Source organism: Ciconia boyciana, chromosome 33, assembly GCF_034638445.1.
Source record: "Ciconia boyciana chromosome 33, ASM3463844v1, whole genome shotgun sequence".
In the NCBI taxonomy this organism is placed as follows: Eukaryota; Metazoa; Chordata; class Aves; order Ciconiiformes; family Ciconiidae; genus Ciconia; species Ciconia boyciana.
This window is the reverse complement of record NC_132966.1, coordinates 437145-460803: the sequence shown is the minus strand read 5'-3', so window position 1 is coordinate 460803 and position 23659 is coordinate 437145. Positions and strand designations below refer to the sequence as shown.

Genomic DNA, 23659 nt, shown 5'->3' with positions numbered 1-23659 from the left:
CCCAGCCCCACGGCTCCATCCCCAGCCCCACAGCCGAGCATCGCCCCGCAGCCGCAGGCCCCAGAGGTGCTTTGGTGCAGAGCCGGGGCCGAGGCGGCAGAGGGGGATCGACGGCGTTTCCCACCTCGCCGGTGCTAACGAGCCCCCCCCCGCCCCCCCGCCTCTAACGAGGGTTCCCCGGCCCGGCGCTGAGCCCGCTCTCGCCCGCAGGTGGGACCGGCGGGATGGCGGCGCGGTGGGCGGCGCTGGTGGCCGCGCTGCTGCTGGCCGAGCCCTGCGCCCCCGAGCCGGCGGCCGAGGCCAACGGGACGTGCCAGGGCTCCAACCGCTGCCAGCCCGGCGTCCTGCTGCCCGTCTGGCAGCCCGACAACCCCTCCTTCGGCGACAAGGCGGCCCGCGCCATCGTCTACTTCGTGGCCATGATGTACATGTTCCTGGGCGTCTCCATCATCGCCGACCGCTTCATGGCGTCCATCGAGGTCATCACCTCCAAGGAGAAGGAGATCACCATCACCAAGGCCAACGGGGAGACCAGCATCGGCACCGTCCGCATCTGGAACGAGACGGTCTCCAACCTCACCCTGATGGCGCTGGGCTCCTCGGCCCCCGAGATCCTCCTCTCCGTCATCGAGGTCTGCGGTCACAACTTCCAAGCGGGCGAGCTGGGACCCGGCACCATCGTGGGCAGCGCGGCCTTCAACATGTTCGTGGTCATCGCCGTCTGCGTCTACGTCATCCCCAGCGGCGAGAGCCGCAAGATCAAGCACTTGAGGGTCTTCTTCGTCACGGCCTCCTGGAGCATCTTCGCCTACATCTGGCTCTACCTGATCCTGGCCGTCATCTCCCCCGGGGTGGTGCAGGTCTGGGAAGCCCTCCTCACCCTCATCTTCTTCCCCGTCTGCGTGGTCTTCGCCTGGGCCGCCGACAAGCGGCTCCTCTTCTACAAGTACGTCTACAAGCGCTACCGCGCCGACCCCCGCAGCGGCATCATCATCGGCACGGAGGGCGAGCTCCCCAAGGGCATCGAGATGGACGGCGGCTTCCCGGTCCCCGAACGCCGCGAGGCCGAAGGCACCGGCGTCACCGCGTCGCCCGCCCTGCCCGCTCCCACGCCGGAGGAGAAGGAGCTGGACGAGAGCCGCCGGGAAGTCATCCAGATCTTGAAGGACCTCAAGCAGAAGCATCCCGAGAAGGAGCTGGAGCAGCTGGTGGAGATGGCCAACTACTACGCCCTGCTCCACCAGCAGAAGAGCCGGGCTTTCTACCGCATCCAGGCCACCCGCATGATGACCGGCGCCGGCAACATCCTCAAGAAGCACGTGGCCGAGTTCTCCAAGAGGTCTTCCACCCTCCTGGAGGTGCCCTCGGACGCCGAGGAGGAGACCTGCAGCCGCATCTTCTTCGAGCCTTGCCTGTACCACTGCCTGGAGAACTGCGGCTCGGTGACGCTCTCGGTGGCTTGCCAACACGGCGCCGAAGCCAACCACACCTTCTACGTGGACTACAAGACGGAGGACGGCTCGGCCAAGGCGGGCTCCGACTACGAGTACAGCGAGGGGACGCTGATCTTCAAGCCGGGGGAGACCCAGAAGGAGCTGAAGATCGGCATCATCGACGACGACATCTTCGAGGAGGACGAGCACTTCTTCGTCCGCCTCCTCAACCTCCGGGTGGGCGACGCCGAGGGGATGTTCGAAGCCGATTCGGCCGAGCACCCCAAGGGACGGTTGGTGGCTCCTTTGGTGGCCACCGTCACCATCTTGGACGACGACCACGCCGGCATCTTCACCTTCCAGGATCGGCTGCTGCACGTCAGCGAGTGCCAGGGGACGGTGGAGGTGAAGGTGGTCCGCAGCTCCGGCGCCCGCGGCACCGTCCTCCTGCCCTACCGCACCGTGGAGGGGACGGCCCGCGGCGGCGGCGTCCACTACGAGGACGCCTGCGGGGAGCTGGAGTTCAGGAACGACGAGACCGCGTGAGACACCGGCACCGCGGGGGGCACGGGGGGACGCGGGGGGACGGATGGGATACAGGCGGACACGGGGGGACACGGGGGGACACGGAGGGGACGCGGGGGGACACGGGGGACACAGAGGGGACACGGAGGGGACACAGAGGGGACACAGAGGGGACACAGAGGGGAGACACGGGGGACACAGAGGGGGACACGGGGAGGACACAGAGGGGACACAGAGGGGACACACAGAGGACATACAGGGGGACACGGGGGGGACACAGAGGGGACACGGAGGGGACACACAGGGGGACATGGGGGGACACGGAGGGGACACAGAGGGGACACAGAGGGGACACACGGGGGACACAGAGGGGGACACGGGGGACACACAGGGGACACAGAGGGGACACACGGGGGACACGGAGGGGACACACGGGGGACACGGGGGGACACAGAGGGGGACATGGGGGACACAGAGGGGACACAGAGGGGACACAGAGGGGAGACACGGGGGGACACAGAGGGGGACACAGAGGGGGACACAGAGGGGACACAGAGGGGACACAGAGGGGACACACAGAGGACACACAGGGGGACACGGGGGGACACAGAGGGGACACAGAGGGGACACACGGGGGGACCCCGGGGCCGGGAGCTGCCCCACGTCACCCTGGGGACCCCACGGCCCCCTGGCGTGGATGCGCAACCCTCGGGTGCCCACCCCTCGCACGCCCACCCCTCGCACACCCACCCCTTGCCCCCCACCCCTTGCACCCCTTGCACGCTCACTCCTTGCACCCACCCCTTGCACGCCCACCCCTTGCACCCCTTGCACGCTCACTCCTTGCACCCACCCCTTGCACACCCACCCCTTGCACGCCCACCCCTTGCACCCCTTGCACGCTCACTCCTTGCACCCACCCCTTGCCCCCCACCCCTTGCACGCCCACCCCTTGCACCCCTTGCACGCTCACTCCTTGCACCCACCCCTTGCACACCCACCCCTTGCACGCCCGCCCCTCGCACCCACCCCTCGCACGCACCCCTTGCATGCCCACCCCTTGCACACCCACCCCTCGCACCCACCCCTTGCATTCCCACCCCTTGCACGCCCACCCCTCGCACACCCACCCCTTGCACGCCCACCCCTTGCACGCCACCCCTCGCACACCCACCCCTCGCACACCCACCCCTCGCACCCACCCCTCGCACCCACCCTCGCACACCCACCCCTCGCACCCACCCCTCGCACCCACCCCTCGCACCCACCCCTTGCACACCCGCCCCTTGCACACCCACCCCTCGCACCCACCCCTCGCACCCACCCCTTGCACACCCGCCCCTTGCACACCCACCCCTCGCACCCACCCCTTGCACCCACCTCGCACACCCACCCCTTGCACGCCCGCCCCTCGCACCCACCCTCGCACGCACCCCTTGCACGCCCGCCCCTCGCGCGCTCACCCCTCGCACACCCACCCCTTGCACACCCACCTCGCACCCACCCTCGCACACCCACCCCTCGCACACCCACCCCTCGCACCCACCCCTCGCACCCACCCCTTGCACGCCCACCCCTTGCACACCCACCCCTCGCACGCCCACCCCTTGCACACCCACCCCTTGCACACCCACCCCTCGCACCCACCCCTTGCACGCTCACCCCTCGCACACCCACCCCTTGCACACCCACCCCTTGCACGCCCGCCCCTCGCACCCACCCCTCGCACGCACCCCTTGCACGCCCGCCCCTTGCCCCCGCTGCCCCCCGTCACCCCCCGTCACCCCGGGGTCCCCCCGCGCCCCCCGCCCCGCTCCCGGCGCTCGTTAAGGCCTGACGAGGCGAGCGGGGGTCGCCCCCGTGGCCTCGCGGGGTCCCCCCCCGTCAGGGCCGCGGCCCAAGTCGAAGCCCGTGAAGAGGCGGCGGCGGCGCAGCGGGGGCACGGGGAGCGCGGGCACGGGGACCCACGGGGGCACCGGGCGGGGCGGGGGGGACGGAGGGAGGGAGGGAGGGACGGACGGACGGATGGAGGGATGGATGCACAGGTGGATGGATGGACGGAGGGATGGACGGATGGACGGAGAGATGGATGGATGGATGGATGGAGGGAGTGATGGAGGGATGGATGGATGGATGGAGAGGTGGGTGGATGGATGGATGGATGGATGGACAGATGGACAGATGGATGGATGGATGGAGGGAGGGATGGAGGGATGGATGGATGGATGGAGGGATGGAGAGATGGACGGACAGATGGATGGAGGGATGGATGCATAGGTAGATGGATGGATGGACAGATGGAGGGACGGAGGGATGGACAGATGGACGGAGAGATGGATGGATGGATGGATGGAGGGATGGAGGGATGGAGAGATGGACAGATGGATGGATGGAGGGAGGGAGGGATGGAGGGATGGATGGATGGATGGAGAGGTGGATGGATGGATGGACAGATGGACAGATGGATGGATGGAGGGATGGAGAGGTGGACGGACAGACGGATGGAGGGATGGATGCACAGGTGGATGGATGGACGGAGGGATGGACGGATTGACGGAGAGATGGATGGATGGATGGATGGACAGATGGACGGATGGATGGATGGAGAGGTGGACAGACAGACGGATGGAGGGATGGATGCATAGGTAGATGGATGGATGGATGGATGGAGGGATGGAGGGATGGACAGATGGACGGAGAGATGGATGGAGGGATGGATGCATAGGTGGATGGATGGATGGACAGATGGACAGATGGATGGATGGATGGAGAGGTGGACGGACAGACGGATGGAGGGATGGATGCACAGGTGGATGGATGGAGGGAGGGATGGATGGACGGACAGATGGATGGAGGGATGTATAGGTAGATGGATGGGTGGATGGACGGACAGATGGGTGGATGGGTGGAGAGACGGATGGATGGACAGATGGACAGATGTATGGATGGATGGACAGATGGGTGGACAGACGGACGGGTGGATGGTTGGACAGATGGGTGGTTGGACAGATGGACGGACGGACGGATGGACGGATGGACAGAGAGGGCTCTGGCTGGGCACTGCCACCCCGCGCTGGGGACACCCTGCGCCCGCGCTGACCAGCCCCGGCGCACGGGTGCCACGGGGCCGAAAGGGGACGGACGCGGCCCACGTGGCCACCTCCTGCACCCCCCGGGCGTGCCGGTGCCGGTGCCGGTGCCGGTGCCGGTGCCAGCGCCGCGTCCCCCCGTCCCCAGGAAGACGCTGCAGGTGAAGATCGTGGACGACGAGGAGTACGAGAAGAAGGACAACTTCTTCATCGAGCTGGGGCAGCCGCGCTGGCTCAAACGCGGCATCTCGGGTACGGGCGGGGCCGGGCGGGGCCGCCGGGGCTCTCGGGGGGCTGAGCCCCCGCAGCCTCTCACCCCCTCCCTCTCCCCTCTCCGCAGCCCTCCTGCTCACCCAAGGTAGGAGCCTTCATCTCCCCTCCTCCTCCTCGTCATCCTCGTCCTCGTCCTCGTCATCCTCGTCCTCGTCATCCTCATCCTCGTCATCCTCGTCCTCGTTATCATCCTCGTCATCCTCATCCTCGTCCTCGTTATCATCCTCGTCATCCTCATCCTCGTCCTTGTCCTCGTCCTCATCATCCTCATCATCCTCGTCCTCCTCATCCTCCTCCTCCTCCTCGGGCAGGTGCTGGCGGGAGGCCGGATCCTGCTGTCCCTGTGCCACATCCCTGCGCCACGTGCCACATACTGTGACCCCACGCTGTGTCCCCATGCCGCGTCCCCATGACCGCGCCATGTCCCCACACCCCATCTTGTGTCCCCGTGCCACGTCCCCATGCCTGTGCCGTGTCCCCATGCCACGTCCCCATGACCGCGCTGTGTCCCCATGCCCTACATCGTGTCCCCATGCCACGTCCCCATGCCTGTGCCATGTCCCCATGACCATGCCATGTCCCCACGCCCTACATCGTGTCCCCATGCCATATCCCCACCGTGCCATGTCCCCATGCCACGTCCCCATGCCTGTGCCATGTCCCCACACTCTACATCATGTCCCCATGCCACGTCCCCATGACCATGCCATGTCCCCACGCCCTACATCGTGTCCCCATGCCATATCCCCACCGTGCCATGTCCCCATGCCACGTCCCCATGCCTGTGCCATGTCCCCACACTCTACATCGTGTCCCCATGCCACGTCCCCATGCCTGTGCCATGTCCCCATGACCGTGCCATGTCCCCACGCCCTACATCGTGTCCCCATGCCATATCCCCACCGTGCCGTGTCCCCATGCCACGTCCCCATGACCATGCCGTGTCCCCACGCCCTACATCGTGTCCCCATGCCACGTCCCCGTGCCCATGCCATGTCCCCACACCCCATCTTGTGTCCCCATGCCATGTCCCCATGCCCGTGCCACGCCCGCACGCCGTGTCCCCACGCCGCGTCCCCACGCCGTGTCCCCGCAGCAGACGGTGACCGGAAGCTCTCCGCGGAGGAGGAGGAGGCTCGGCGCATCGCCGAGATGGGCAAACCCGTCCTGGGGGAGAACTGCAAGCTGGAGGTCATCATCGAGGAGTCCTATGACTTCAAGGTGACAAATGGGGACAGGGGACGGGGTGGGGGGGGGATGGGAATGGGGGCTGGAGGGACGTGGGGAGGGCCAGGGGACATGGGGAGGGGACCTGGCACGTCCTCACCCCCCGCTCCCCGCAGAACACGGTGGACAAGCTCATCAAGAAGACCAACCTGGCCATGGTGATCGGGACACACTCCTGGCGGGAGCAGTTCCTGGAAGCCATCACCGTCAGCGCAGGTGGGACCCCCGCCCTCCGTCCCCAGGGTCCCCCGGCCTCGACCAGCCCCGGCACGCTGCCGTGGGGACATCCAGCCCTGGGGACAAATGGCCACGGGGATGCTCCAGCCATGGGGACGTGGCTCTGGGGACAGGCAACCCTACGGCCGTGCCCCCTGGGGATGGCCGGCTCGGGGGTTGCCCACACTTGGGGACACACGTCCCTGGGGTCGTGCACGCTGGGGACAAGCACTCTAGGGCCATGTACCCCAGGGACACCACCCTGGGGCCAACACCCTGGGGACATCACCTCGGGGCCACCACCCTGGGGCAACTACCTTGGGGCCATTCACCTTGTGGCCACCACCCTGAGATCATGCACCTGTGGGACACCACCCTGGGGCCACCACCCTGGGGACAAGCACCTGGGGCCACCACCCTGGGACCACGCACCCTGTGGCCACCACCCTGGGACCATTCACCTTGAGGCCACCACCCTGGGACCACCATCCTGGGGCCACCACCCTGGGGCCATCCCCCTGTGGCCACCACCCTGGGACCACCACCCTGAGACCATGCACCCTGTGGCCACCACCCTGGGGCCACCACCCTGGGACCATTCACCTTGAGGCCACCACCCTGGGACCACCATCCTGGGGCCACCACCCTGGGGCCATCCCCCTGTGGCCACCACCCTGGGGCCACCACCCTGAGACCATTCACCTTGAGGCCACCATCCTGGGGCCACCACCCTGGGGCCATCCCCCTGTGGCCACTGCCCTGGGACCACCATCCTGGGGCCACCACCCTGGGGACATCCCCCTGGGGCCACCACCCTGGGACCACCACCCTGAGACCATGCACCCTGTGGCCACCACCCTGGGGCCACCACCCTGGGACCATTCACCTTGAGGCCACCATCCTGGGGCCACCACCCTGGGGACATCCCCCTGTGGCCACTGCCCTGGGACCACCATCCTGGGGCCACCACCCTGGGGACATCCCCCTGTGGCCACCACCCTGGGGCCACCACCCTGGGACCATGCATCCTGTGGCCACCACCCTGGGGCCACCACCCTGGGACCATTCACCTTGAGGCCACCACCCTGGGACCACCATCCTGGGGCCACCACCCTGGGGCCATCCCCCTGTGGCCACCACCCTGGGGCCACCACCCTGAGACCATTCACCTTGAGGCCACCATCCTGGGGCCACCACCCTGGGGCCATCCCCCTGTGGCCACTGCCCTGGGACCACCATCCTGGGGCCACCACCCTGGGGACATCCCCCTGGGGCCACCACCCTGGGACCACCACCCTGAGACCATGCACCCTGTGGCCACCACCCTGGGGCCACCACCCTGGGACCATTCACCTTGAGGCCACCATCCTGGGGCCACCACCCTGGGGACATCCCCCTGTGGCCACTGCCCTGGGACCACCATCCTGGGGCCACCACCCTGGGGACATCCCCCTGTGGCCACCACCCTGGGACCATGCATCCTGTGGCCACCACCCTGGGGCCACCACCCTGGGACCATTCACCTTGAGGCCACCACCCTGGGACCACCATCCTGGGGCCACCACCCTGGGGACATCCCCCTGTGGCCACCACCCTGGGACCACCACCCTGAGACCATGCACCCTGTGGCCACCGCCCTGGGGCCACCACCCTGGGACCATTCACCTTGAGGCCACCATCCTGGGGCCACCACCCTGGGGCCATCCCCCTGTGGCCACTGCCCTGGGACCACCATCCTGGGGCCACCACGCTGGGGACATCCCCCTGTGGCCACCACCCTGGGACCACCACCCTGAGACCATGCATCCTGTGGCCACCACCCTGGGGCCACCACCCTGGGACCATTCACCTTGAGGCCACCATCCTGGGGCCACCACCCTGGGGCCATCCCCCTGTGGCCACCACCCTGGGACCACCACCCTGAGACCATGCACCCTGTGGCCACCACCCTGGGGCCACCACCCTGGGACCATTCACCTTGAGGCCACCACCCTGGGACCACCATCCTGGGGCCATCCCCCTGTGGCCACTGCCCTGGGACCACCATCCTGGGGCCACCACCCTGGGGCCATCCCCCTGGGGCCACCACCCCAGGACCAGGCACCCCATGGCCAGGCAGCTCCGGGGCCACGTCCCCGTCGGGCTGACGGCGACCTTCCTCGGCAGGCGAGGAGGAGGAGGAGGAGGACGGGCGGGAGGAGCGGCTGCCCTCCTGCTTCGACTACGTCATGCACTTCCTGACGGTCTTCTGGAAGGTTCTCTTCGCCTGCGTGCCCCCCACCGAGTACTGCAACGGCTGGGCCTGCTTCGGCGTCTCCATCCTCCTCATCGGCGTCCTCACCGCCCTCATCGGCGACCTGGCCGCCCACTTCGGCTGCACCGTCGGCCTCAAGGACTCCGTCAACGCCGTCGTCTTCGTGGCTCTCGGCACCTCCATCCCCGGTGCGGGAGAGGGGAGGGGGAGAGGGGAGCGGGGACGGGGCGAGGGGTGACAGGGTGATGGGGTGACAGGGTGATGGGGTGACAGGGCGGGGGTGTGACAGGGTGAGGGGGTGACAGGGTGACGGGGTGATGGGGTGACAGGGTGACGGGGTGACAAGGCGAGGGGGTGACAGGGTGACAGGGCGAGGGGGTGACGGGGCGAGGGGTGACGGGGCGAGGGGTGACAGGGTGAGGGGGTGACAGGGTGATGGGGTGACAGGGTGACGGGGCGAGGGGTGACAGGGTGAGGGGGTGACAGGGTGACGGGGTGACAAGGCGAGGGGGTGACAGGGTGACAGGGCGAGGGGGTGACGGGCGAGGGTGACAGGGCAAGGGGTGACAGGGTGATGGGGTGACAGGGCGAGGGGTGACAGGGCGGGGGTGTGACAGGGTGACGGGGCGAGGGGTGACAGGGTGAGGGGTGACAGGGTGACGGGGTGAGGGGTGACAGGGTGAGGGGGTGACAGGGTGACGGGGTGATGGGGTGACAGGGTGACGGGATGACAAGGCGAGGGGGTGACAGGGTGACAGGGTGACGGGGAGAGGGGTGACAGGGCGAGGGGTGACAGGGCGAGGGGGTGACGGGGTGATGAGGTGACGGGGTGATGAGGTGACGGGGTGACGGGGCGAGGGGTGACGAGGTGCCGGCAGCGGGGATGGGGCTGCGGGTGCCCGAGGAGGGACCCGGTGACAGGGCACAGGCCCCCCGCGCCCATGCCCATGCCACCTCCTTCTGCCCCTGTCCCTTGTCCCTGCGTGACTCTGTCCCCGTGCCCACGCTGTGTCCCTGTCCCCGTGCCCCCATGGCCCCATGTCCCTGTGTCCCCGTGTCCCTGCGTCCGGGCCATGTCCTTGTGTCTGCATCCTCGTGTCCCCATGGCCCCATGTCCCCATCCCCATGTCCTCATGTCCACCCCATGTCCCCATGCCGTGTCCCCATTTCACCATGTCCCTGCGTCCCCTCGCCCACCCTGTGTCCCCATGCCCACGTCCCCATGTCCACTGTGTCCCCATGTCCCCATGCCCATGCCATGTCCCCATGCCCACCGTGTCCCCATGTCCCCATGCCATGTCCCCATGTCCCCACCATGTCCCCATGCCCACCGTGTCCCCATGTCCCCATGCCATGTCCCCATCATGCCTCTATGCCCACATCATGTCCCCATGTCCCCATGCCCACGTTCCCATGCCCACCGTGTCCCCATGTCCCCATGCCCACATCATGTCCCCATGTCCCCATGCCCACCCTGTGTCCCCATGTCCCCATGCCATGTCCCCATGTCCCCATGATCTCCCCATGCCCACCCTGTGTCCCTACGTCCCCATGCCATGTCCCCATCACGTCCCCATGCCCACCGTGTCCCCATGTCCCCATGCCCACATCATGTCCCCATGTCCCCATGCCCATGCCACGTCCCCACGTCCCCATGCCCACTGTGTCCCCATGTCCCCATCATCTCCCCATGCCCACCCTGTGTCCCTACGTCCCCATGCCATGTCCCCATCACGTCCCCATGCCCACCGTGTCCCCATGTCCCCATGCCCGTGCCATGTCCCCATGTCCCCATCACGTCCCCATGCCCACGTCCCCACGCCCACGCTGTGTCCCCGTGTCCCCGCGCCCACCCCGCCTCCCCGCAGACACCTTCGCCAGCAAGGTGGCCGCGCTGCAGGACCAGTGCGCGGACGCCTCCATCGGCAACGTGACGGGCTCCAACGCCGTCAACGTCTTCCTGGGGCTCGGCGTCGCCTGGTCGGTGGCCGCCATTTACTGGGCGGCGCAGGGCCGGGACTTCGAGGTGCAGACGGGGACCTTGGCCTTCTCCGTCACCCTCTTCACCATCTTCGCCTTCGTCTGCATCAGCGTCCTCATGTACCGCCGCCGGCCCCACATCGGGGGCGAGCTGGGGGGGCCCCGCACCCCCAAACTCCTCACCGCCGGCCTCTTCCTCGGCCTCTGGCTCCTCTACATCCTCTTCGCCAGCCTGGAAGCCTACTGCCACATCAAGGGCTTCTGAGCGGGGGACGGGGGCTGGCGGGGACGGGGACCGCCCGGCGTCACCCCACGGCGAGGGGGGAAGGGGTCGGGTCCTCCCCGGGGGGGCTGCATCCCCGCAGGGTCCGTCCGGTGTCACCAGATCCCCTTGGGGTGCACGTGCCCATGTCCCCTTGGCGTCCTCCTGGCATCTCCATGTCCCCACAGGGTCTCCATGTCCCCTTGGGGTCCTCCTGGCATCTCCATGTCCCCTTGGGGTCCTCCTGGCATCTCCATGCCCCAGAGGGTCCTCATGTCCCCTTGAGGTCCTCCCGGCATCTCCATGTCCAGAGGGTCCCATGTCCCCTTGAGGTCCTCCTGGCATCTCCATGTCCCCACAGGGTCTCCATGTCCCCTTGAGGTCCTCCTGGCATCTCCATGTCCAGAGGGTCCCATGTCCCCTTGAGGTCCTCCTGGCATCTCCATGTCCCCTTGGTGTCCTCCTGGCATCTCCATGCCCCAGAGGGTCCTCATGTCCCCTTGAGGTCCTCCTGGCATCTCCATGTCCCTGAGGGTCCTCATGTCCCCTTGAGGTCTTCCTGGCATCTCCATGTCCCACAGAGTCCCGATGTCCCCTTGAGGTCCTCCTGGCATCTCCATGCCCCAGAGGGTCCCATATCCCCTTGAGGTCCTCCTGGCATCTCCATGTCCCCTTGGTGTCCTCCTGGCATCTCCATGCCCCAGAGGGGTCCTCATGTCCCCTTCAGGTCCTCCCGGCATCTCCATGTCCAGAGGGTCCCATGTCCCCTTGAGGTCTTCCTGGCATCTCCATGTCCAGAGGGTCTCCATGTCCCCTTGAGGTCCTCCTGGCATCTCCATGTCCCCTTGAGGTCCTCCTGGCATCTCCATGCCCCAGAGGGTCCTCATGTCCCCTTCAGGTCCTCCCGGCATCTCCATGTCCAGAGGGTCCCATGTCCCCTTGAGGTCCTCCTGGCATCTCCATATCCCCTTGGTGTCCTCCTGGCATCTCCATGCCCCAGAGGGTCCTCATGTCCCCTTGAGGTCCTCCTGGCATCTCCATGTCCATGAGGGTCCTCATGTCCCCTTGAGGTCCTCCTGGCATCTCCATGTCCCCTTGGAGTCTTCCTGACATCCCCATGTCCCCTTGAGGTCCTCCTGGCATCTCCCTGTCCCCACAGGGTCCTCATGTCCTCTTGGGGTCCTCCTGGCATCTCCATGCCCCAGAGGGTCCCCATGTCCCCTTGGGGTCCTCCTGCCACCCCCATGTCCCCAGAGGGTCCCCACGTCCCCTTCCAGGGAGCTGCATCTCCACCAGGTCCTCCTGGCATCCTTGTGTCCCCTCAGGGTCCCCATGTCCCCTCGGGGTCCTCCTGCCATCCTCGTGTCTCCATAGGGTCCCTATGTCCCCTCAGGGTCCCCATGTCCCCTCAGAGTCCTGATGTCTCCAGAGGGTCCCCACGTCCCCCTGGGGTCCTCCCGCCATCCCCACGTCCCCAGAGGGTCCCCACGTCCCCTCGGGGTCCTCCCGCCATCCCCACGTCCCCAGAGGGTCCCCACGTCCCCCTGGGGTCCTCCCGCCATCCCCACGTCCCCAGAGGGTCCCCACGTCCCCTCGGGAGCCCCCCACGTCCGTCCCCCCCGCCCCGTGTCCCCCTGTCCCCTGGGTGTGGGGACGTGGAGGAGCCCGTCCCTGTCCCCCGTCCCACGCCGGGGCGGGGGGCACGCACGTGCGCAAGCCACGGCCGCTCCCCTGCACCCCAGGGGGACCCCAGGGACCCCTCGGCCACCTCAGGGACCCCCGGGGACCCCCCGGTGTCGCCCCGTCCCCGCAGCGGGGTCCGGGGGGGCCTTTTCGTACCGCGAGCGTTTTTTAAAGCCACCCCGGGGGAGGGGAGGGGGGCTGTTTTTAACCCCGATTTCGTAGCGGCTCGTCCCCCCCCGGGGAGGCCGGGGTGGGGGGGGGGGACAAGGGGGGGACAGGGGGGGACACGCGGGGGGGGGACACGCGTGGGGCTGTCGCTGTTGGTGCTGCCGCCAGCCCCGCCGGGCGCCGGCCCCAAAGAAACCCCCCGGGAAACGGCCGGGTCTCCGCCTCTCTTTGTCACCAGCGCCGGACACACGGCACCCACGGGCCACGGCACCCACGGGCCCACAGCCCCATGGCACCCACGGCACCCACGGCCCCATGGCACCCATGGCACCCACGGGCCCACGGCGACCATGGCACCCACGGCCCCACAGCCCCATGGCATCCACGGCACTCACAGCACCCACGGCCCCATGGCACCCACGGGCCCATGGCCCCACGGCACCCACGGTCCCATGGCACTCATGGCACCCACAGCCCCCACGGCCCCACGGCACCCACGGCCCCACAGCCCCCATGGCCCCACGGCACCCACGGCACCCACGGCCCCACAGCCCCATGGCATCCACGGCACTCACAGCACCCATGGCACCCACGGCCCCATGGCACCCACGGGCCCACGGCCCCATGGCACCCACGGTCCCATGGCACTCATGGCACCCACAGGCCCACGGCCCCACAGCACCCACGGCACCCACGGTCCCATGGCACTCATGGCACCCACAGGCCCACGGCCCCACGGCACCCACGGCCCCACAGCCCCCATGGCCCCACGGCACCCACAGCCCCACAGCCCCATGGCATCCACGGCACTCACAGCACCCATGGCACCCACGGCCCCACGGCACCCACGGTCCCATGGCACTCATGGCACCCACAGGCCCACGGCCCCATGGCACCCATGGCCCCATGACACCCACAGCCCCCACGGCCCCACGGCACCCACGGCCCCAAGGCCCCATGGCACCCACGGCACTCACAGCACCCACGGCACCCATGGCCCCACAGCCCCATGGCACCCACAGCACCCACGGCACCCACGGCACCCTGGCCATAAACACCCCATGCCGCAAGGCTGTACGGTGTGCCGTGGGGACGTACGGTGTGCCGGGGACATTCTCTTGGGGTTTGCGGGGTTCTCTTGGGGGTTTGTTGGGTTCTCTTGGGGTTTGTGGGGTTCTCTTGGGGGTTTGTTGGGTTCTCTTGGGGTTTGAGGGGTTCTCTTGGGGTTTGTGGGGTTCTCTTGAGGGTTTGCGGGGTTCTCTTGGGGTTTGTTGGGTTCTCTTGGGGTTTGTGGGGTTCTCTTGAGGGTTTGAGGGGTTCTCTTGGGGTTTGTGGGGTTCTCTTGGGGTTTGAGGGTTCTCTTGGGGTTTGTGGGGTTCTCTTGAGGGTTTGAGGGGTTCTCTTGGGGTTTGTTGGGTTCTCTTGGGGTTTGTTGGGTTCTCTTGAGGGTTTCTGGGGTTCTCTTGGGGGTTTGCGGGGTTCTCTTGGGGTTTGTGGGGTTCTCTTGGGGGTTTGTTGGGTTCTCTTGGGGTTTGTGGGGTTCTCTTGGGGTTTGCGGGGTTCTCTTGGGGTTTGTGGGGTTCTCTTGGGGTTTGCGGGTTCTCTTGGGGGTTTGTTGGGTTCTCTTGGGGTTTGTTGGGTTCTCTTGAGGGTTTGTTGGGTTCTCTTGGGGTTTGTTGGGTTCTCTTGAGGGTTTGTGGGGTTCTCTTGGGGGTTTGTTGGGTTCTCTTGGGGTTTGTGGGGTTCTCTTGGGGTTTGTGGGGTTCTCTTGGGGTTTGTTGGGTTCTCTTGGGGTTTGTTGGGTTCTCTTGAGGGTTTGTGGGGTTCTCTTGGGGGTTTGTTGGGTTCTCTTGGGGTTTGTGGGGTTCTCTTGGGGTTTGTTGGGTTCTCTTGGGGTTTGTGGGGTTCTCTTGGGGGTTTGTTGGGTTCTCTTGGGGTTTGTTGGGTTCTCTTGGGGTTTGTGGGGTTCTCTTGGGGTTTGTTGGGTTCTCTTGGGGTTTGTGGGGTTCTCTTGGGGTTTGTGGGGTTCTCTTGGGGTTTGTTGGGTTCTCTTGGGGTTTGTGGGGTTCTCTTGGGGTTTGTTGGGGTTCTCTTGGGGGTTTGTTGGGTTCTCTTGAGGGTTTGTGGGGTTCTCTTGGGGTTTGTTGGGTTCTCTTGGGGTTTGTGGGGTTCTCTTGGGGGTTTGTTGGGTTCTCTTGGGGTTTGTGGGGTTCTCTTGGGGCTTTGTTGCGTTCTCTTGCGGTTTGTGGGCTTCTCTTGGGGTTTGTGGGGTTCTCTTGGGGTTTGTTGGGTTCTCTTGGGGTTTGTGGGGTTCTCTTGGGGTTTGTGGGGTTCTCTTGGGGTTTGTGGGGTTCTCTTGAGGGTTTGTGGGGTTCTCTTGAGGGTTTGCGGGGTTCTCTTGGGGTTTGCATGGTTCTCTTGGGGGTTTGTGGGGTTCTCTTGCGATTTGTGGGGTTCTCTTGAGGGTTCGTTGGGTTCTGTTGGGGTTTTGTCAGGGTTTGTTGGGTTCTGTTGGGTTCTCTTGGGGGTTTTGTTTGGTTTTGTTGGGTTCTCTTGGGGTTTCCTTGGGTTTCGTTGGGGTTTGTGGAGGTTTTGTTGGGTTTCGTTGGGTTTCGTTGGGGTTTGTTGTGTTCTGTTGGGATTTTGTTGGGTTTTGTTGGGGTTTTGGGGGGTTTCGTTGGGGTTTTGTGGGGTTTCGTTGGGGTTTGTTTGGTTTTGTTGGGGTTTTGTTGGGTCCTGTTGGGATTTTGTTGGGTTTCGTTGGGGTTTGTTCGGTTTTGTTGGGGTTTTGTTGGGTTTCGTTGGGTTCTGTTGGGGTTTTGTTGGGTTTCGTTGGGTTCTGTTGGGGTTTTGTTGGGTTTCGTTGGGGTTTGTTCGGTTTCGTTGGGTTTCGTTGGGTTTTCGGCAAGAGGCCGGGAGGTTTCCCCTGACCGCTGCCCCCACTCAAGCGGACGCTGAGGGACACGGAGAGGGCGTACTCCTCGCCCTCGGAGATCCGCTCCGGCATCGTTGCCGGAGCTCAGGGCGTGAACCTTCCTGTAGCGACCCACGGCCACCTAGCCGTCCCCGGGACCCCCCCGCGCTGGCCGGGCAGCGGAGCTAATCCCGGGGGCCCGAGAGCGTTCGCTGCGCCCCGCGTTGCCGGAGCTCACCGCCTCTTCCTTTCCCTTTTTTCCAGCAGCGCCGCGCTGCCCACCCGGGGTCCTGCCAGAGGGGACGGGGACGGGGACGGGGACGGGGACAGGGACGGGGACGGGGACGGGGACAGGGGTGTCCCCAGGGGGCCCTGCCGTACCTCGGCCCCGCAGAGCGGCCGGATCTCCCGGTAGTTGGGGAAGCCCAGGAAGCGCTGCGAGGGCAGGGGGGCCAGGGGACAGGCAGGGGACAGGCAGGGGACAGGCAGGGGACAGGCAGAGGGGACAGGCAGGGGACAGGCAGGGGACAGGCAGAGGGGACAGGCAGGGGACAGGCAGGGCCGTGCCCGCCGCGGGGGGCTGGGGGGTTGTGGGGGTCGGGGTGCTGCTGAGGGTGATGCCCTCCCCCGCCGGGCACCCCCAGCACCCACAGGAGTGACGTCACCCGATGACACGGCCCCCCTGCCTTGACGCCGCACCTGTCAAGGCCCTGTGAGGTCATCTGTACGCTGTGATGTCACCCATCCCCCCGGCATCGTTCCCCGCCTTGGTGGCGCCCCATGGCGCCCCGTGGTGTTGTTCGTCCCCCTGTGATGTCACCCATCCCCCGTGATGTCACCTGTCCCCTCGTGGCGTCACCACCCCCCTTTCGGGCCCACGCCCCCAGTGATGAGGTCACAGTGATGTCATACCGCCACCACCCCCTCCCCAGGGCCCCCTCCCGGCCGCCGCTGCCCCGCCGGCCCTGCCTGTGACATCACCCCCAACACTCATGACGTCACCCACCCGCCCCTTTTGGACACAGAGTATGACGTCACGTCCAGCCCCGCCCCCCCCGCCGGCCCCGCCCGCGACATCGCCCCCGCCTTCCCGATGTCTCACTCCCCCGTGACGTCACCCCCACCTCGGCAGCCCCGCCACGATGACGCCACACCCGCCCCGGCCGGTACGTCCCGGTGACGTCACGCCGCAACCCTCCCCCGCGGGCGGGGCGCGGGGCGCGCCCTCCGCGCATGCGCCGCCCGGCAACCTCCCCCCCCCCTCCCCCCGCCCTCCCCGCGGCGCGATTGGCCGCGGTCGGCGTTGCCACGGCGACGCGGCGGCGGCCGTCAAGCGCGGCGGCGGCGGCGGCGGCGGCGGCGGCCGTGGGGCGCGGCGGCGGTGTCGCGCGCGGGTGCCGATTCATGGCGATGGCGGCGGCGGGGCTGGTGGTGAACGGGGCGGAGGGCGCGGGGGGGCTGAAGGCGGCGGCCGGGATGTACGAGCAGCTCAAGGGCGAGTGGAGCCGCAAGAGCCCCAACCTCAGCAAGTGCGGGGAGGCCCTGGGCCGCCTCAAGGTGCGGGGGCCGGGGGGCCGGGGCGTGAGGAGCGGGGGCCTGGGAGTGAGGGAGGCCTTGGAAGGAGGGGGGGCCTGGGAGTGAGGGGGCTGGGAGTGAGGGGGGGGCCCTGGGAGTGAGGGGGCCTGGGAGTGAGGGGGGTCTGGGAGTGAGGGAGGCCTTGGAAGGAGGGGGGCTGGGAGTGAGTGAGGAGGCCTTGGAAGGAGGGGGCTGGGAGTGAGGGGGGCCCTGGGAGTGAGAGGGGGCCTGGGAGTGAGGGGGCTGGGAGTGAGGGGGGCCTGGGAGTGAGGGGGCCTGGGAGTGAGGGAGGCCTTGGAAGGAGGGGGCTGGGAGTGAGGGGGGCCCTGGGAGTGAGAGGGGGCTGGGAGTGAGGGGGGGCTGGGAGTGAGGGGGGTCTGGGAGTGAGGGGGGGCTGGGAGTGAGGAAGACCTTGGAGGGGGCTAGGAAAGAGGGGGCCCTGGGAATGAGGAAGGGGCTCCTGGAGCTGGGGGGCCCTGATTTGGGGGGCCCGGGCTGAGCCCTCGGGCGGTGCTGCCGGAGCCTCGTCAGCCGGAAGCTTTAATTACGGGGGTGAGTCAGGAGGCGCAGCCCCCGGGCACCCCAATCCCCCCCGGTCACCCCTTAACTTCGCCCGGGAGCCGGGGCTCTGCCACCCCCGGGGGGGCTGAGGGTCTCTGTGTCCCCCCCGTTTGTGTCCCCTCATGTCCCCCCGTGTCCCCCCTCTGTTTGTGTGTGTCCCCACCATGTCCCCCTGTGTCCCCCTCCCTGTTTGTCCCCCCTGTTTGTGTGTGTGTGTCCCCCGTGTCCCCCCTCCGTGTCCCCCTCTGTTTGTGTCCCCCCGTGTGTCCCCCTCTGTCTGTGTGTGGGTGTCCCCGTGTCCCCCCGTGTCCCCCTTCTGTATGTCCCCCCCTCTGTTTGTGTGTGTGTGTGTCCCATTTCCCCCCCTTCTGTTTGTGTCCCCCCCCGTTTGTGTGTCCCCCCTTCTGTTTGTGTGTCCCCCCTTCTGTGTGTGTGTGTGTGTCCCCCCCGTTTGTGTGTGTGTCCCCCCCCCGTTTGTGCCCCCCTCCTTCTGTATGTCCCCCTCTGTTTGTGTGTGTGTGTCCCATGTCCCCCCTGTTTGTGTCCCCCCGTCTCCCCCCCTCTGTCTGTGTGTGGGTGTCCCCGTGTCCCCCCCTCTGTTTGTGTGTGTCCCCCCCTCTGTTTGTGTGTCCCCCCCTCTGTATGTCCCCCCCCTCTGTTTGTGTGTGTGTCCCCGTGTCCCCCCTCTGTTTGTGTACCCCCCCCTCTGTATGTCCCCCCTCTGTTTGTGTGTGTGTCCCCCGTGTCCCCCCGTCTGTGTGTGGGTGTCCCCCCGTGTCCCCCCGTGTCCCCCCCAGCTGGCCTTGCTGGACCTCAACTTCCTGCCCACCACCGGCTCCAAGCTGACCAAGCCGCAGCTCATCCTGGCCCGTGAGTATCGACCGCGGGGGGGACACGACCCCACCGACCCCCCACGGCCTCCGCGACCCCCCACGGCCTCCGCGACCCCCACCCCCTTTGTAACCCCCTTTTTCCCAGGGGACATCCTGGAGATCGGCGCCCAGTGGAGCATCCTGAAGAAGGACATCCCCTCCTTCGAGCGCTACATGGCTCAGCTCAAGTGTTATTACTTCGACTACAAGTAAATTTGGAGGGGGGGGAAGGGTCTGCGGCCCCTCTCTTTCACCCCAGCTGCCAACAGCCCCCCCTTTTTGCCCGTGCCCCCCAGGGAGGAGCTGCCGGAGTCGGCCTACAAGCACCAGCTGCTGGGGTTGAACCTGCTTTTCCTGCTGTCGCAGAACCGGGTGGCCGAGTTTCACACCGAGCTGGAGCGGCTGCCGGCCAAGGAGATCCAGAGCAACGTCTACATCAAACACCCCGTCTCCCTCGAGCAGGTGGGGGGTGGTTTTTTGGGGGGGGGGGTACAGGGGGTTTTGGGGGTCCTCAGGGCGCGAGGCGGCTTTTTTTTCTCTCGTAGTATTTGATGGAGGGCAGCTACAACAAGGTTTTCCTGGCGAAAGGCAACATCCCGGCGGAGAGCTACACCTTCTTCATCGACATCTTGTTGGACACCATCCGGTGAGCCCCCCCCCCAATGTCCCCGGGCCCCCCAAGTGTCCCCGGGCCCCCCATGTCCCTACCCCCCCAATGTCCCCAAGCCCCCCAGTGTCCCCCTGTCCCCTTCCTCACTGCCCCCCTGGAGAGCTACACCTTTTTAATCGATATCTTATTGGACACCATCTGGTGAGCCCCCCTCAATGTCCCCAAGCCCCCCTCAATGTCCCTGGCCCCCAAGTGTCCCTGGGCCCCCCCCATGTCCCTACCCCCCAATGTCCCTGAGCCCCCCAGTGTCCCCCTGTCCCCTTCCTCGCTGCCCCCCGGAGAGCTACACCTTTTTCATCAATATCTTGCCGGACACCATCCGGTGAGCCCCCCAATGTCCCTGGGCCCCCCAATGTCCCTGGGCCCCCCCAGTGTCCCTGGGCCCCCCCATGCCCCTACCCCCCAATGTCCCCAAGCCCCCAATGTCCCCCTGTCCCCTTCCTCGCTGCCCCCCGGAGAGCTACACCTTTTCATCGATATCTTATTGGACACCATCCGGTGAGCCCCCTCAATGTCCCCAAGCCCCCCTCAATGTCCCTGGCCCCCAAGTGTCCCTGGGACCCCCCCATGTCCCTGAGCCCCCAATGTCCCCCTTTCCCCTTCCTCACTGCCCCCCAGAGAGCTACACCTTTTTCATCGATATCTTATTGGACACCATCCGGTGAGCGCCCCCCCAGTGTCCCTGGGCCCCCAATGTCCCCGGCCCCCCCCCATGTCCCTACCCCCCGTCCCCTTCCTGACCGTGTGTCCCCCCCCCAGGGACGAAATCGCCGGCTGCATCGAGAAAGCCTACGAGAAAATCCTCTTCAACGAGGCCACCCGCATCCTCTTCTTCACCACGGCCAAGAAGATGACCGACTACGCCAAGAAGGTACCTGGGGGGGCGGGGGTGCCCTAAAAAAATCTGGGGGTGTCCCCAACCCCCCCCCCCACCCACTTTTTTTGGTTGTTTGTTGTTGTTTTCAGCGGGGTTGGGTGCTGGGCCCCAACAATTATTACAGCTTCAGCAGCCGGCAGCAGAAGCCGGAGGACGCCACCATCCCCTCCACCGAGCTGGCCAAGCAGGTCATCGAATACGCCCGGCAGCTGGAGATGATCGTTTAGGGGGGGCCCCCCCTTATGCCCCCCCAATTTTTCGGGGTGTCCCCCCCCCTTCCCCTTTATGTCGCCACCGATTTGTCAGCGCTTCGGGGTTTTTTGTTTTGTTTTTTTTGGGTTTTTTTAAAGTATTTAAAAGGCCGGGGGCGGTGGCTGCCACCCCGTGGGGGCTCAGGGGAGCCCCCCCGCCCCCCCTTTTTGGGCAGAATTTGGGGGGGTGCCCCCCTCCCCCCCCCCGGACGGCGCTTCAATAAAGCGATGGCTTCTTCTAGCAGCGGGTGCTGCCCTGGGGGGCTCAGCCCCCACACACACACACAAAGGGGGTTCGGGGGGTGTGGGGGTTTTGGGGGCTCAGGCGTCTCCTCCTTCCTCCTCCTCCTCCTCCTCCGGGGGGCTCGGGAAGTGCTCGCTGACGGCAACCAGGGACCCGGCCAGGATGAGGGGGGCCACCCAGGGGGGCGCGGCGAGGTGGTTGGCGGAGGGGGACAGCCTGGGGGGGACAAAGGGGGGGGTCAGTGTGGGGCGGGGGAGCCCCCAAACCTCCCCAGCCCCCTGGGCTGCCGCCCTCCCCTCCCACCGCTCTGGGGGCCGCTGGTGGTTCCCCCTCCCCATTTTGGTGGTGGGGGAGAGCTGGGGGTCCCTTTCAAGCCCCCCCCATTTTTGGGGTGTGTCCCCCCCTCCTCCTCCTCACCAGGCGCTGACGTTCCTGGGCAGGCGGGGGGTCCCGGTGCCGGCAGCGGCAGCGGCGGGGCAGGACCCCCCACTTGGAAGGGGCCCAGCGGGCGGGGGGCTGCGCCGGCGCTTCGGGGGCTCCAGGGCCCCCCAGTTTCTGCTCCACGGGGGCTCGGCCCGGGGGCCGGGGGGCCTTGGTCACCCGCAGAGGGGCTTCCCCGCGCCCCCCCCGCCTTGGCCTTCCCCCGGGGGGGGCAGCGGGACTGGGGGGGCTCCGGCGCCCTTGGGGACCCCCCAAAAGTGGGTGGGGGGCGGGGTCCCCGCGGCCCCCCCCGCGTGGGGCAGCGTGGGGCAGAAGACCCCCGGGGGGACCCGGGCCCCCCCCCCCTGGAAGGGGAAGGTGATGGGGGGCGCGGGGGGGCCCGGGGGGGGCGGCTGGAGCTGGAGGGAGCGCAGGCTCTCCAGGATGCGAGCCATGGCGGCCGGGGGCGGAGGGGTGGCCGCGGGGCCCGGGGTGGTGGCCACGGAGGGTGTGGTGGCCACGGAGGGCTGGGTGGTGGCCACGGAGAGCTGGGTGGCATCCGTGGGGCGCCGGGCATCAGCCGTGGAGCGCTGGGTGGCATTCTTGGGGCGCTGGGTGGTGGCCACAGAGGGCTGGGTGGCATCTGTGGGGCGCCGGGCATCAGCCGTGGAACGCTGGGTGGCATCCGTGGGGCACTGGGTGGTGGCCACAGAGGGCTGGGTGGCCACAAAGGGCTGTGTGGCCTCTGTGGGGCGCTGGGTGGTGGCCACAGAGGGCTGGGTGGCATCCATAGGGTGCTGGGTGGTGGCCACGAAGAGCTGGGTGGCATCCGTGGGGCGCCGGGCATCAGCCGTGGAGCGCTGGGTGGCATTCTTGGGGCGCTGGGTGGTGGCCACGGAGAGCTGGGTGGCATTCTTGGGGCGCTGGGTGCTGGCCACGGAGGGCTGGGTGGCATCTGTGGGGCGCCGGGCATCAGCCATGGAATGCTGGGTGGCATCTGTGGGGCACTGGGTGGCATCCATAGGGTGCTGGGTGGTGGCCACGAAGAGCTGGGTGGCATCCGTGGGGCGCTGGGTGGTGGCCACAGAGGGCTGGGTGGCATCCATGGGGCGCTGGGTGGTGGCCACGAAGAGCTGGGTGGCATCCGTGGGGCGCTGGGTGGTGGCCACAGAGGGCTGGGTGGCATCCATGGGGCGCTGGGTGGTGGCCACGGAGAGCTGGGTGGCATCCATGGGGCGCTGGGTGGTGGCCACGGAGAGCTGGGTGGTAGTCGTGGTGTGCTGGCCACCAACCTTGGGGTGCTGGACACCACCTGTAGGGCCCTGGACATCGACTGTGGAGTGCTGGATGGTGGCCACGGGGTGCTGGACGGTGGCCACGGCCGTGGAGCGCCGGATGGTGGCCACGGGGTGCCGGATGGTGGCCACGGGGTGCCGGATGGTGGCCACAGGGTGCTGGACATCAGTCACGGGGTGCTGGACATAAGCCGTGGGGTGACTGATGGTGGCCACAGGGTGCCGGATGGTGGCCATGGGATGCAGGACATCATCCATGGGGTGCTGGATAGTGGCCATGGGGCGCTGGGCATTGGCCACAGGGCACCAGATGGTGGCCGTGGGGCGCTGGCTGGTAGCCACGGGGCGCTGGACATCAGCCCTGGGGTGACCGATGGTGGCCACGGGGCGCTGGCTGGTGGCCACGGAGTGCTGGACATCTCCTCTGGGGTCACTGACGGTGGCCACGGGGCGCTGGCTGGTAGCCACAGAGCGCTGGACATCTCCTCTGGGGTCACTGACGGTGGCCACGGGGCGCTGGCCGGTAGCCACGGGGCGCTGGCCGGTGGCTGTGGCAGGCTGGAGGCTGTCGGGACCCCCGAGCTGCCCCCCGGGGGGGCCCCTGGGCCCCTCCCCCTGGGGGCCGCTGCCCCCCGCCGGCCCCCCCCAGCTCCCCTTGAGCCCCCTGGGCCCCCCGGCAGCGGCCTGGCCCCCCGGGGGGACTCCGGGCGGGGGGTCCCCGCGGCCCCCCCCGCGCCCCCCCCGGGGCCACAGGCTGGGGTCGCGGGGGACCCCCCACAGCCCCCCGAACCCCCCCGGGGCCGTGGGGAGGGGGCTGCCCCCCCAGCATGGGGTGGGCTGCGCTGCCAGCCCCCAAGCGGCTGGGGGGCT

The 23659-nt window shown here is 67.6% G+C and overlaps 2 protein-coding genes across 6 annotated transcripts; both read left to right on the top strand.

Moving 5' to 3' along the window:
• Window positions 1-224: 224 nt before the first annotated feature.
• SLC8A2 (solute carrier family 8 member A2) lies at window positions 225-11262 on the top strand. Of its 5 annotated transcripts, none has more exons than XM_072848832.1 (7): window positions 225-1975; window positions 5196-5299; window positions 5388-5405; window positions 6417-6541; window positions 6664-6763; window positions 8930-9205; window positions 10886-11262. In XM_072848832.1, exons 1-7 carry the CDS (start codon window positions 225-227, stop codon window positions 11260-11262), a joined length of 2751 nt encoding a protein of 916 aa, XP_072704933.1. The 5 variants fall into 5 exon arrangements, with proteins under 5 accessions (XP_072704933.1, XP_072704936.1, XP_072704937.1 ...); XM_072848835.1 differs by having other exon boundaries at window positions 315-1975; window positions 6420-6541; XM_072848836.1 differs by lacking the exon at window positions 5388-5405 and having other exon boundaries at window positions 315-1975.
• Window positions 11263-17419: 6157 nt separating this feature from the next.
• On the top strand, window positions 17420-20962 carry PSMD8 (proteasome 26S subunit, non-ATPase 8). The gene is made up of 7 exons (XM_072848802.1): window positions 17420-17581; window positions 18958-19030; window positions 19139-19241; window positions 19329-19494; window positions 19578-19678; window positions 20462-20573; window positions 20669-20962. Exons 1-7 carry the CDS (start codon window positions 17429-17431, stop codon window positions 20804-20806), a joined length of 846 nt encoding a protein of 281 aa, XP_072704903.1. The 5' UTR covers window positions 17420-17428; the 3' UTR covers window positions 20807-20962.
• The last annotated feature ends 2697 nt before the right edge of the window (window positions 20963-23659 follow it).

Excerpts from the sequence above, each read along its gene's own strand:
- SLC8A2 (XM_072848832.1), top strand. The coding sequence starts at position 225 with ATGGCGGCGCGGTGGGCGGCGCTGGTGGCCGCGCTGCTGCTGGCCGAG. Across the intron at positions 6,764-8,929 it reads AGCCATCACCGTCAGCGCAG|GCGAGGAGGAGGAGGAGGAG; the intron begins GTGGGACCCCCG and ends CTTCCTCGGCAG. Across the intron at positions 9,206-10,885 it reads TCTCGGCACCTCCATCCCCG|ACACCTTCGCCAGCAAGGTG; the intron begins GTGCGGGAGAGG and ends GCCTCCCCGCAG.
- PSMD8 (XM_072848802.1), top strand. The coding sequence starts at position 17,429 with ATGGCGATGGCGGCGGCGGGGCTGGTGGTGAACGGGGCGGAGGGCGCG. Across the intron at positions 19,031-19,138 it reads GCCGCAGCTCATCCTGGCCC|GGGACATCCTGGAGATCGGC; the intron begins GTGAGTATCGAC and ends CCTTTTTCCCAG. Across the intron at positions 20,574-20,668 it reads TGACCGACTACGCCAAGAAG|CGGGGTTGGGTGCTGGGCCC; the intron begins GTACCTGGGGGG and ends TGTTGTTTTCAG.